Source organism: Haliotis rubra, unplaced genomic scaffold, assembly GCF_003918875.1.
Source record: "Haliotis rubra isolate DU_JTF1 unplaced genomic scaffold, ASM391887v1 Scf60, whole genome shotgun sequence".
NCBI classification, from domain to species: domain Eukaryota; kingdom Metazoa; phylum Mollusca; class Gastropoda; order Lepetellida; family Haliotidae; genus Haliotis; species Haliotis rubra.
The window spans coordinates 322,781-336,668 of record NW_025767302.1 but is presented as its reverse complement, the minus strand read 5'-3'; the positions used below and the strand labels follow the sequence as shown (position 1 = coordinate 336,668).

Below are 13,888 nucleotides of genomic sequence, written 5' to 3'. Positions count from 1 at the left end.
GAAAGCTAGAATATTGAGTGTTTCATATAAAAACAAACAAGAAGACAAAGTCATCAATATCCCCCACAATGGTAAAATAATCTTCATAAATATGTCAACTAGTTATGACTGGAAATATTATTAGGTTCTTAAAATACCAACAAAATGGAAGGAAAGTATTAAAGGGCTTTAAAGTTCTGCTCTGGAAAGGAGCACTAGCACCAATTTCAGTCAAAGTCAAACTTGTTGCCATGGAAATGCAAAAAATATTTTATTCAGAATCCAAAACTCCCAAAACTCCCCAGTTCACAACCACACCTATGTGCAATGTTTGGTGAAGAAATATTAGGTTTTAATGCTCTGCTCTGGAAAAGACTAATTTGCACGGAGTCCAAAATAATACTTCCTGCAAAACTGCAAAAACAAAACAGATACACACAAAAATATCTACATAATGAGAGATACAATATATCAGGGATTCTTCATCACTGGAAAGTTCCATTACTGTTACATACCGTGACGTACAATGATACACAGTTCAATATCCTTACCTCCACTGAGACTTTTCTGTTTTTTCACAGATCAATACATCACGATTAATCCTCAAAAACATGACAGCATGGAGGAGGGCGGAAGGACTTATCTCCCTTTTCTAACACAAAGTGTAGATAGTGGTCACTTACATATACAAGTAATGTGATATAACAATAAAAGAAGTACCATACTGTTGAGAGTAAAATGCATACTGCTCTCTACAACCATGAGGTGTGTGGTTTGGTAGCCTAGTGGTTAAAGGGTTCGCCGCGGCGATATTGTAAAAAGCGGCATAAAAACATACTCACTCTACAGGCATAAATAGATGTTAATTATCCATTCAGTTGATGAGTTTGGGCTGATTCCTCCAAAACAGAACATTACCTTTAGCAAATAGCAATACAAATCTGTAGTAAGAGCTATCATAGCATTACTTTCTGTTAAAAGATGTTCAGAGTATTTCTAGCTTAATGTTTTAAATAAATTAATATAAAAAAACTCAAAATATTGAATCCTAGCAATTCAACAAGCAAAATCAGATTTCCATTAAAAAAATATATTCAGAAGACAGTCTTTCCTATAAACCTGAAGATGTGCAGCAACCTAGAACTGATCCAATAGATGTCACACTTCCATTGAAGTAACACATTCAGGGATTTACACAGAGTGCTGTATTTGAGGGTCCCTGGGACTCATACTCTTAATTTTCAGGGGTCCTGGACAACAAAATGGGGGTCCCAGACACTTAAATATTATTATTAATACTGTTATTGTATTGTGCATCATGATCATCACATTGTTACAATAATTAAATTGCATATAATACTATAACCCAGCTAGTAGCAAATTCAGTGATAACTTTTGTCACTTGATTGTAATTTTTACAAAAAAGTATTAGGACTTTTTCTGAGTCCCTGTGGACACGCTACTAAATTTTGTTGCGTCCATTGTCAATTTTTATGTGTATATGACGCAGGAATTCGCGTCCTGTAAATCCCTGCACACTGGCTACATTTTCAGAATGAGTAAGTTCAGTTTTATGTTGTTTTTAGCAATATTCCAGCAATATCACAGCGGGGACACCAGAAATGGGCTTCACACATTGTACCCATGTGGGGAATCAAACAGGGGTCTTTGGCATGATGAGCGAACGCTTTAACCACAAGGCTACCTCATCGCCACTATGTATGATCTCAAAGCAAAATACTTTGAACTTTGTAATAGTAACAAACATAAATGAAAAGTGTCACAGCAATTGGTAATTATAGGATATTAATCAGATTTCCAATTTCATATTAATGTTAATTTCCTAAGAGGAATAAAAACAAATGAAAAACAAATGAAAAGAGACTGCTGAATTAGTAAGGAAATATAAACTAATGACAAAATTTAGTCACAAAGACTTTGCTACGACACACACTTATGTAATATCGATGAAACAACATGTTGTATGTGCAAATGATAGAAATAATTCAAATCGCCATGGCAACTACACAAATGATGGCAGCTGCAGTACCAATGCTCCAGTCTTGTCTCAGAATTGTGTGTTTATAGAACAAACTGGTATGGAATAATAATAATAGTAATAATAGTCCATAAATATTGTGCATTTATCCATGCACATTGCGTGCTCAAAGTGCTGACATATTACCCCTGGTCAACAAGTACAGAACACTCCTGTGGAGAATACAACCAGTCGCCTGTCAGGCTCCGGTTCCAAATTCAGACTACCATCGTATCATACCAGATACCCAATTTTACTGCTGGGAGGACAGAGGCAAGTTTGAACAAACTCACTTGCCTAAGGTGAGACCACATGCATCACATGTGCCCTAGTTGTGGTGCAGGACTAAAGTCCCAAAAATTGTCGAGTGAGTGAGTGAGTGAGTGAGTGAGTTATAATTTAAAATCACACACTGACAATCAGTTCTAAACTGGATCTTCACTAGTCACTCGAAGTAGTGAAAGGAATTTGAAGGCAGATCTTTCCACAAAAGACATCATTACTACATCAGCTGGCTTAACTACTCCAGAGTAAGAATGTCAGTGGCTCTGTTTCCACCACGTACCTCTAATGGCCGCTACTTGCCGCTGAATTATTTCCACATTATAACAAGCAGAAATCGCATAAGCCTTATGAAGAAAATGCCAATCAGATTTGAAAAGTACCCTGACACGAAAAGTAGAAGTGATTTTAAATCGCATATTTCCTCTTTAGGACTTGAGACGTGGTGAAATCACTACAAAGAAAAGGCCATTTACGAGCATTACATTTTTTCAAAGACCATTATTTCCAAAATTCCAAATCTTTGGCCCTTTCCACAAATAATTATTCACACTAACATCCAGCTACTTTCGCCAGCGGCTCACAAGACAGGCTTCTAAAAGGCTTCTTTTTGCACAATCACAGTTGAGCCAGTGCTGATCATGACAACTCCAAACAAATTTTAACAACTTTCCTGAAGCGTTAGCTCTCTGAGCAGTTTTATGGAATATTTTTATCCATTTCACAGAAAAAAATCCATAAAGGGGACCTGTGATTACGAAAAGCTGAAACATAATCTGTACATCTCATCTAAACACACCACTTAATCTCTGTACATCTCAATCTGTAATATTATCTCACTGGCTTCCTGTACATACTACATATTCTGCTTGTATCATATTCTGTCATTCACCTGATGAAGGGGCAAGAAGTAGCCAAGAAACGTTGTGTTGTAATATTAAAGAAGTTGTAAATCCATACCATACATTGTTGTGTTCCCTGGGGAATGTCATTCTGGAAAATGTGTTTAATAGGAATACCTCACTCTTACGTTTTTAAAAATGTTCCTGAAGAATTTTGATAATTTCAAAATAAAAGAATATCCTTGACTAGTCTTGTATGGTTGAGATGTTCAAAAGAATATGCCACTTGCATAGATCTCTATAATTATCTTTTATTAATTTTTATAAAGACAAAATAAAAATGTATTATTATACTCAATATTGAACTGAATCAACTACAGGTCAGGTGTTCTGAGATTGGTTCCAATGACCTGAATGGCCTGGCCTGGCCTGCATCACTGAAGGTTTGGTTGGTTTGTTGTTTAACGCCACACTCAGCAATATTCCAGCTATATGGCTGCGGTCTGTAAATAACAGAGCCTTGACCAGACAATCCAGTGATCAACATCATGAGCATCAATCTAAGGGTACACACTTGGGATATGATGACATGTGTCAACCAAGTTAGTGATCCTGACCACCTGATCCCGTTATTCGCCTCTTACGACAGGCATGGATTACTGAAGACCAATTCTAACCGGATCTTCACGGGTCAGTAAGCTTGAATGACATCTTCAACTCAAATACTGTTCAGAAGTGTTCAACCCAACTTACTGCCCTATAGAGACCAATCATCACTAGAACTAGGGAGGGACCAAACTTCTGACGGATGAGACTATTTTCAGGAGGCCATTGTACAAAGTAAGCTTAGTGCTAAGGTGATCGTAACTTCCATGCCATAACATAGACTTACGACTTGCTACCAGTGCTAAGGTGATCGTAACTCCCATACCATAACATAGACTTACGACTTGCTACCAGTGCTAAGGTGATCGTAACTCCCATACCATAACATAGACTTACGACTTGCTACCAGTGCTAAGGTGATCGTAACTCCCATACCATAACATAGACTTACGACTTGCTACCAGTGCTAAGGTGATCGTAACTCCCATACCATAACATAGACTTACGACTTGCTACCAGTGCTAAGGTGATCGTAACTCCCATACCATAACATAGACTTACGACTTGCTACCAGTGCTAAGGTTGCTTTGTACGCCATCCTGGCCTTTACTTGAAAAGTGTTATTGATTAAATATATTTTATTCATGAAAGCAAAGGAGGTGGCACGTCTTATCCAATTTGGAAAATCCTTTCCCAAGTGTTATAACTGTGACATGCAATATAAAAAAACTATCATCACTTCTTGTAATACAAAAAAATATGTACATGATTTTAGTTATGATCAATAATGACGTAAATAGACTGATGCAAACAGTAGGTTGTATTGTTCGCTTGTTGATTTATGCCACATTCAGCACCATGCCAGCTATATGACAGCAGTCTGTAAATAAGCAAGCCTGGACCAGACAATACAGTGATTAACAGCATGAACTTCTATTTTATAATTGGGAGACTGTGACATGCATGTTTGTTGGTTGTTTGACTCCACACGCAGCATTATTCAAGTATTGTGGCGGCGGTCTGTAAATAATCAAGCCTGGACCAGACAACCAATTCTGTTAGTCGCCTCTTATTCAAACATAGGTTGCAAAGACAAATTCTAATCCGGATCGGTTCACTGGTTATCATTACCTATCCACTTGGACCCATTTAATCCTCTCATGGGTAGCTGCAGGCAAATGTTAAGGAATAATTCCAAACAACTCAAGTGAGAGTGTAGAGGCTATGTCTACAAAGAATGAGCCTCAAATATTCCAGCAATATCACGGCCGGGGACACCAAGAAATGGGCTTCACACATTATGCCCATGTGGGGAATCGAACCAGGGTCTTTGGCGTGATGAGCAAATGTTTAACCACTAGGCTATCAGACTACCCTGTAGCAGACAGTAAACCCTGACAATAAACCATCAGCTTAACAGAATCACCAGACAGGAAGTGGCCATGGAAGACATCATTTGTCAGCCTCTGTGGATCTCTTCCTTGAGGTGACAGATTAATTTACTACAGTAGGTGGCCTGTTTGTTGCATAATACAAGTACTGAGTCGGTCAACACAACCTTGGAGAAGATATTTCAAAGACATGGTCTGCCTCAGAAAACTACAAGTGATAATGGACCTCAATTCATTTCCCCAAAATTCAGAATATTTAAAATCAATCCTATTTGACGCAGAAGAATTACACTGCATTTGCCAGCAGCAAATGGTGGCTAAAAAGAATGAATTAGGGTTCTACTAAAAGCCATCAAAGTGTTCAGAACTGGAAAGAGACTGGTAACAAAAATAACCAAAGTTTTTATTTGCCACCACCAACTCTTCACAGTCTGACAGGCAAAACACAAGCAGAGTTATTTGCTGAAAAGACAGTTCACCACGAATATTCCTGAAGTCATGGAACAGAATGATCAAGATGTAATTATAATGATAAAATAAACTCAAAGGTAAAAGTTTATGGATAAAATACTCAAGGATAATAAAGGTACTGAAATGACAGTGTGGGATGATCATCAGATCACCTGGAATTGATCCACAATGAAGGAATGAATGATGACACTTTCTGAAGCAGACGATCTATGGTATGACAGTCCAAGGGAGATAATTCAGGCAAACAGATGCCAGCAGTTCAAGATTAGTGACACTTGAATCAGTCAAGCCACTGAAGAAAGGACAAGGCTTCCAGAACATAATGACCTTAAGTGTTATAGAGAAACTGTTAATATACATGAGTTGACATATTTGGGTTCACATAACAATTTGTTCACAGTGTTAATGTTATTATTAAATGTTTAGAGGTATTTGATCAATATAGAACAAACTTTATGGATAACAACTTCTAAAATGCCACTAAAAGAAGGTATTTGATCATCTGACAATGTTGGGGCTTTTGCTGTAATGTTAGCAATTATTTTATCTGTTTGTGGTGACCAATTACTACAGCGAGTGGCCTGTTTGTTACATAATACAAGTCCTGAGTTGGTCAACACAACCTTGGAGAAGATATTTCAAAGACATGGTCTGCCTCAGAAATCTACAAGTGATAATGGACCTCAATTCATTTCATGGCTTAGTTTGTATAAATCAAAATTTATTATGCAGATATAATTACAAGTTTTTAGAAGACCAAATATGCTTTAAAGAGTGAGTGAGTGATTGAGTTTAGTTTTACGCCACTTTTAGCAATATTTCAGCAATATCATGGCGGGGGACACCAGAAATGGGCTTCACACAATTGTACCCATGTGGGGAATCGAACACAAGTCTTCGGGGTGACAAGCGAACGCTTAACCACTTGGCTATCCCACTGACCGGTGCACAATATAGCAATAATAATCATGGAAGGATCTTTGAGAATTCAAGGTGGTACTGTAGCCAAGTATTTAAAGAGTTTGTTCATCACGCCAAAGACCCAGGTTTGATTCCCAACATGGATACAGTATGTGAAGCTGATTCGGGTGTCCCTTGCCATGATATTGCTGGAATATTTCTAAAAGCAACTCATAACATACTTACTCCCCATGTTAAGTTCACCTCAGGGGATAGCATCACGTGTCATGTCGTCAAGTGAAGTGTCACATTGTACAGATCTTGCTGAACGTCTAAATAACCATCACATTTCTAGAAAAATTCCACCAGGCCTTTGATGGTGAAACCTCCCTGTAGTAAGTCAGGGAGTTTAGTTTTACGCCGCACACATCAATATTCCAGCTATATGGCGGCTGTTTGTAAATCGAGTTTAGACCAGAAAATCCAGTGATCAACAGCAAGAGCATCAATCTGCTTAATTGGGAACCGATGACATGTGTCAAGCAAGTCAGCAAGCCTGACCACCCGATCCTGTCAGTCGCCTCTTATGAAAAGCATGGGTTACTGAAGGTCAGTTCTAACCCGGATCTTCACGGTGAAACCTCTAGATAGACTTAGTTGTAATTTGTCTTTCCCTGAAATGTGAATGTAACGTAACTGACCGCTACAGAGAAATATAGATGTGGTAACCTAGAGCTGATGGTAAACTCCCCGACAGGAAGGGGATATTCACAAGTGACAAGGGAAATCCATTTCTAGTGACACAGGTGAACCAGCGACTGGTTCATTATCATACACACCTGCAGGAAACTTCACATCCATAATACTGACTTCAAACAGTCCTTGCGTAAGTTACGTCCCATGGCAGCCTGGAAGAAGCCTCTGCACACAGCCCTGCATTAGCAGCTTCTCGTGTTCCGACCACAGCAATAGTTTCTGGTCTGTTGTCTCTGTCTCTCACTGTGACTGAGGTCAGCCTACCATGACATGTGTTGTTACAGGTGTAACTGAAGGGATAGCATTACTGGATAGCCTACATGGGAATAACCTGTGCTGTCGTCTGTCAGGGGAAGGAGGGAGAGAAGGAGTTATGTTCTTTGAAGTTCATAAACTGTCATAAAAGTTCACAAATACACAAGTATACCACATACCTGCATATAATGATGAACATATATTCATATATGAGAGAGAGAGAGAGGAGAGAGAGAGAGAGAGAAAGAGAGGGGGAGAGAGGGAAAGTGGGAGAGAGAGGGGGAGAGAGAAAGAGAAGGGGAGATAGAGAGAAGGGGAGAGAGGGAAAGTGGGAGAGAGGGTGAGAGAGGGAGAAAGAAAGAAAGAGAGAAAGAGGGAGGGAGGGAGGGTGTAGGGCTTGTGCTAAGTTCACGATATAGCAGTAGCATTATCATAATCCACAGAGAATGTGAAATATTGGAAGTAGATTTATATCCTCATTTGAATAACTGATGACGAGTTCTGCCAGGATGTGTCTCCACAGGGCCGTACAATATCACAGGTGTCTCATAGGCTTCATTAACCACAAGGAACATAACATATTGTCATAGTGTTGAATTACAGACATCTCTTCACATAACCGAAGCTGAATAGTTCTTAAGTGCTTAGTCGGATTGGAAATAATTACGAAGCCATAATCAGGGTCGCAGTATGGAAGTGCGAAAACATAACGTATTGGGTGGATTTAGTAATGAGTTGTATCCTTCGAGCATTTACATAGTTCCATAATGTGAGTCACAATATTTGCAGGAATATTTTGTTTTTTCTTTATGCTGCTTATTTAAACAAAGAAAATGTCAACACCTTTATCTGAAAATGAGGTAATAACTGCAAGTTGCAACACTGCAGCCACATTACAGTCACATTATCTTTCATATTAATGACGTTATATACTCCGAACTACTGTATTTACGTTCTGATTAATATTTTTGCTTTTGTGCTATAAACATAATACTTAGTAACTTTTAATACATTTCAGGCCTAATCTGGAGGATTCAGAAGTATTTTCCTATGAAGACAGGATTTGTTCGGCAAATGAATCTGAAACTCCTGCAGTGACAGAAAACAGTACAGCTTGTTTTCAAAAGAAAGAGAAAAAAGATGCAGGGCACAAATTGACATTTGAATCCAAGTGGCAAGAGGACAGGCCTTGGTTGAAATATCAAGATGTCCAAAATGAAGATGGCGTCAAATATGGCATGATGTTTTGTTCTCTTTGTCAAAAGTGGAATACAAAAGGGAGAAATGGATCCATGGTATGGAATAAGGAGGGATGTGAGACCATTAGACTTGACAAAGTGTCATTGCATGAAAACTCACCGATGCATCAAGATGCAATTTCACATGAGGAGGAGGAAGCAGTTTCAATTAAGAATGCTTTCAGGAACTTTTCTGGACAAGAAAAGGCTGCCCTAGTAGATGCACAGAAAGTTTTGTATTTTCTTATAAAGCACAACTTGCCACATACCACACTTTTTGGACCTTTAATTGATTTATGCATTGAACTTGGAGCTCCTAACATTGCCAACCTTTACTGTGGTAAGAATGCATCTTACAAGGGTCATAGGGCAATACAAGAGTTTGTTGAATGCCAAGCTGAAGTTGTGGAAGAGGAAGTGGAGAAGAAAATGAAGGAGAGCACTTCATTTGGACTCATGCTTGATGAGTATACAGATGTTTCAACGAGGAAACATCTTGCTTTTGTTGGACGTTATGTTGAGGATGGGGAGTCCAAGCTAGCTTACCTTTGTGATCAGGAAATCCTGAATGGAACTGCAGACACAATAGTTGAGTCTGTGAAGGGTTATTTGACAGAAGCAAACCTCAACCCAAAGAAGATGACATGTTTTGCTAGTGATGGACCAGCTGTGATGGTTGGAAAACGAAAAGGGGTTGTCACACAGCTGAAGAAAGACAATCCTGCTATGATCGATGTCCACTGCATCAACCACAGACTACAACTTGCCATAAGCTCTGCATTTAAATCTGTGACAGCAATTGGATGTGTTGATGAACTGTTGATGGGGCTGTTTAAATATTACCACTACAGCACAGTTAGATCGAAAAGCCTGGAGAAAATGCAGATTTTGACAAAAGAAATGGAAGGCTCAGAATCTGGAAATCCCATCACAATCAAGAAGACAGTGCATACCAGGTGGTTGAGCCATGAGAGAGCAGTACATGCAGTCAGGCAGTGTTACCCAGCAATTCTTGCAGATCTGGAAAATGCAGTTGGAATGGGCAATGACAAGAGGGCTGGTGACAAGCTTAGTGTAACTGCTGAAGGACTTTACAAACAGCTGAAGTCATATGACAAATTGTACTTCATCCTGCTCCTCTGTGATGTCTGTTCCATGTTGGCTAACCTGACAAAGCTTTTTGAGAGGAGAGATTTGGACTTGAGTATTGTTGAACCACAACTTCGCAGCAGTGTAGCTTCACTGAAGAGGATGAAGGAGAAGCCAGGCCCATATCTCTCAAAAGTTGACCAGCTCACTTCCCAGTATGGTATAGAGATGACCAAAAGCAGGCAGATAAATGTACAGTCTTCAATGGATACCTTCCTTGACCTACTGATTGGAAACTTAGAAGACAGACTGCAAGCTACACCAGTCCTCACAAGTCTGTCAGCCCTTGACCTGAGGAAAGCTGGGGATTCCTCATTTCTCACCTTTCATGGAGATGCTGAGGTATGCTTGTTGTACATGATATTGTTGCATTATTTAAAATTATTGGTAGTTAGAGTTCCTGAAAACTGAAATAAACCGGACAACATCTTTATAATGTACATGAAGTTATAAATGAAATAAACCATTTTATGATTGATTTGTACCTATATCTATATATCTATATATAATCAATAATTTCTAAACAAATATTTATTATGACTTCATTGTTGTTAATATTACAAGTAGCTATTTGTATTTTATATCTCTTACAGGTGTCAGACCTTGCAGAACAGTAATGAGTTCCAGTTGGATACATGACCAAAGTCTTCTTGAGTGGAATCAAGTGAAGGAACTCTTCTCCGATGATCTTGACACGAGCTCACCTGCAGCCATGCTCAAAACATTGACAAGCCTGAAGCCACAGCTGGGCAACCTGTATCCATGCATGGTCAAGCTGCTGAGTGTTTATGCTACAGTCATCCTGTCAACATCAGAAGTGGAGAGGGTTTTCTCAAGAGTGAAGCTCATTGTTACTGACCACAGAAACAGACTGAGTGTGAAGAACTGCAACAGGCTCTTGATGATAAGCATGAACACATCTTCCACAGCTGACATTGACATGGACAAAGTTGTTGCAAAATTCCTGTCCAGGAAGAACAGGAAAATCTGAGACTGTACAAAGAATACAATGATTTATATCAACACTTGGTTATTTTTAGTTTTTATTTTATGTCGAGGTTATGTGAAATAACTGTGCTCTTTGAGCCTTACTTGGAAATCTGTCATTGCATGCCCCTTTCGTAATAGGGGTGCCCTTTTTGAAATTCAGTTGCCCTGCCCTTTTTGAATCCTGGGGGAAACTCTATCTTTCCAAAGGTAAATGCATTCCTATACCATTACACAGTATCACAGGTATACTACAGCATAAATTAACATGCATAGCATGAAATATATGTGACATAAAGGGGAAAATAAATACATACCGTTGCAATGTTTCTCCTAGTCTGCGTCAGTCCATGAACCATTTGATTTTCCTCCCATTTGATATTGCCTTTAGTTTAATACTGTAGTTAAATGAAGCAAGTCTAGATTTTCCCCACAATCTTCAATCTCAAAGGGGCTCCATTTCTATTTAAATTGTAGTTTAACTATCAATTTGTAAGACTAGTCCTGATGACTTTTGTAAACAATAATTCACAACTCCTCAAAGCTTGTAGCTAGTCCTGCATGAAGTATGTTTATATTTCTCTCCATTACATTCAGGATCAAACTGTAGCAAACTAAAACACTATGCCCTGGTTCAGCCTTCAAATGCTAAGTATCAGTGAGGACTCTCATCACTGAATGTCTACTTGTGTCACAGTTCTGTAGTCTTGTGCTAGCAATCTGTTCATGAATTCAAAGTCTGCTAAGAGGTCCTCAGGACAAAAAAACTATCGCCATTGATCCCACAAACAATGACATCTGATAAAATGGCAAAATACAAAGGTCACAAATAGTAATAGGTGTCATAAGTGTTAATGACTAGTATTGTTGTCATGAGTCACAAAGCACTTCAAATAGTTATAATGATATCCATAATATCCGATTTAGTACTCAAAAGATCGGTGAAGGTTTTATGTTATGTAATTGATGAAAAGGGTGAGTCACCAGCGGGATTGACCCAAAAAGTCTGTACTTAAGGCTAATAAACGTCCTGCTAGTACCCTGCCATGATATCACCGGAGAAATGGTGAAGAATTAAGGATTCACTGACTGACTGACTGACTGACTGACTGAGTTTGGTTTTACGCCGCTTTTAGCAATATTCCAGCAACATCACGGCGGGGGACACCAGAAATGGGCTTCACACATTGTACCCATGTGGGGAATGGAACCCGGGCCTTCGGAGTGACGTAGTACACACGTGTTGGTTCTTGGTAGGATTATAGGGCCCCGTCAACCAATACAGGCAACCAAATGGATCTAGACCTCTAACTGTGACTTGGTTGAATGGGTGACATTGTACAAATGCTCAAGACCTCGAACCTGGGTCTTCGGCGTGACGAGCCAACGCTTTAACCATTAGGCTACCCCACCGCCCCAATTAAGGATTCAATATTAACTAACAAATAGATAGTTTACATATGATTGATATAAATATATCATTCTGCAGAGCACCAGATAAGATTTAGCTCATGTGGGTACTGTACCCACTGTATTATTTTGGAAAGGGTATTACGAATGTTGAGTGGGTATTTCATTTTCCATTACCCACTGCTTTCAAATATGTGCGTATTTCAGTCATTTTACTCACCTAAGTATTGTGTCATTGAGTAAGTTTACTAAGCAGGTATGTTCTGCCTTATGTCATACCTAATCAAAACCAACTTAAATATAATGATTTCATAAAAAATCACTCATCCTATACCGACAGTACAACACTAGTCCTATACTAACAGTACAACTTGATAGCAATCGATGTCTTTTTCATTACGCAAGCGATTTTCATTATTATATATTCCGTACGCATTTGTTTTAAACTTTTTGTGTATCTAACATTTTAAATGCGTAATTGGTACGCTTAATTGGTACGCAACAATTATTTTTCAATGCGTAATTGGAAATTTTCTATGCGTATTTTACCTGGATACGCAGCTTATCTGGGCCTCTGATTCTGTACACTTAAGGTATGTAATTTGATAGCTTCTTTATTAAACAAAGAAACAGAAAATAACTATCGCTGTAATTTTGACCTACAAAGGTAATACATCAAAAGAAATTTAAAAACATTAAGGTGTTGTCAGTAGTAAGCATAACAATCGATAGTTTCAACAGTTATAAATAGAACATATCATATGTCAGAAAAAAGTTTTGATAGTGTATTAATTTATAGGAATTGTAAAATTATACTCACTCACTCTATCTGAGTCTCCAATGGAGGAGGTGAGGTGAGGTGAGGTGAAAGATTATTTCACTCACATGACGACGTGCATGTGTGTGTATGTGTGGCTGCTTGTACTAGCCCAGACTTAAGCTGGTTTTATAGTGCTAGCTCACTGAGATACCATGCCGCAGTTAAGCATGGATACCCCACTCAGACACATTATATTGACTCCGAGCTGACCAGTCCTTGTTGTACCAATTAATGCCGAGCGCCAGGCAGGGATAAAAAAGTACCATATTTTAACATCTTTTGGCATGACGTGGCCAGGGATTGAAACTGCGACCTTCCACTCTCCGGGCGGACGCTCTAACCACTACACCACAGAGGCGGTTCCAACAGATGAAAATGGACAATATTCGCATCACTACTTCACATTGATCAATAATTTATCAAGCCTTTAGGTTGGTTTCATATCAAGAATTATAAACAATCATGATACAATTGCAATAGGGAAAATACCCCGTAATTACAAATGTGTGTCAATGGTTGCTTGGATTTGAACTGTATTTCATACAAGGCACATATGAATTTCATGACAGTATTTGACATAATATACTCTTTAAAAAAAGCAGGGGAACAGGAACTCTCAATTTAGATAGGAAGTATAAGTATTGACAACTTTTCAAAGACAGACATCTTATGAACACACCACCATTTCTCTTTATCAGCATCCCTTAACACAACGCATGGGATGCATGTCCACAACACAGTAGCCCCATACACGTGCATGGGGT

At 38.8% G+C, this 13,888-nt stretch overlaps 1 protein-coding gene across 4 annotated transcripts in view; it reads right to left on the bottom strand.

Moving 5' to 3' along the window:
• LOC124255486 (synaptotagmin-14-like) overlaps window positions 1–13,888 on the bottom strand; it is a 123,289-nt gene that overhangs the window by 81,865 nt on the left and 27,536 nt on the right. Inside the window, exon 1 of one of the 4 annotated variants that reach the window (XM_046689415.1) lies at window positions 7,349–7,493. The exons of the other annotated variants lie outside the window; for them this stretch is intronic. Coding sequence (XP_046545371.1) covers window positions 7,349–7,370 — 22 coding nt within the window. The 5' untranslated portion in view covers window positions 7,371–7,493. Of the gene's footprint in view, window positions 1–7,348; window positions 7,494–13,888 lie in introns of those variants that run through there. 4 annotated transcript variants of the gene reach the window in all.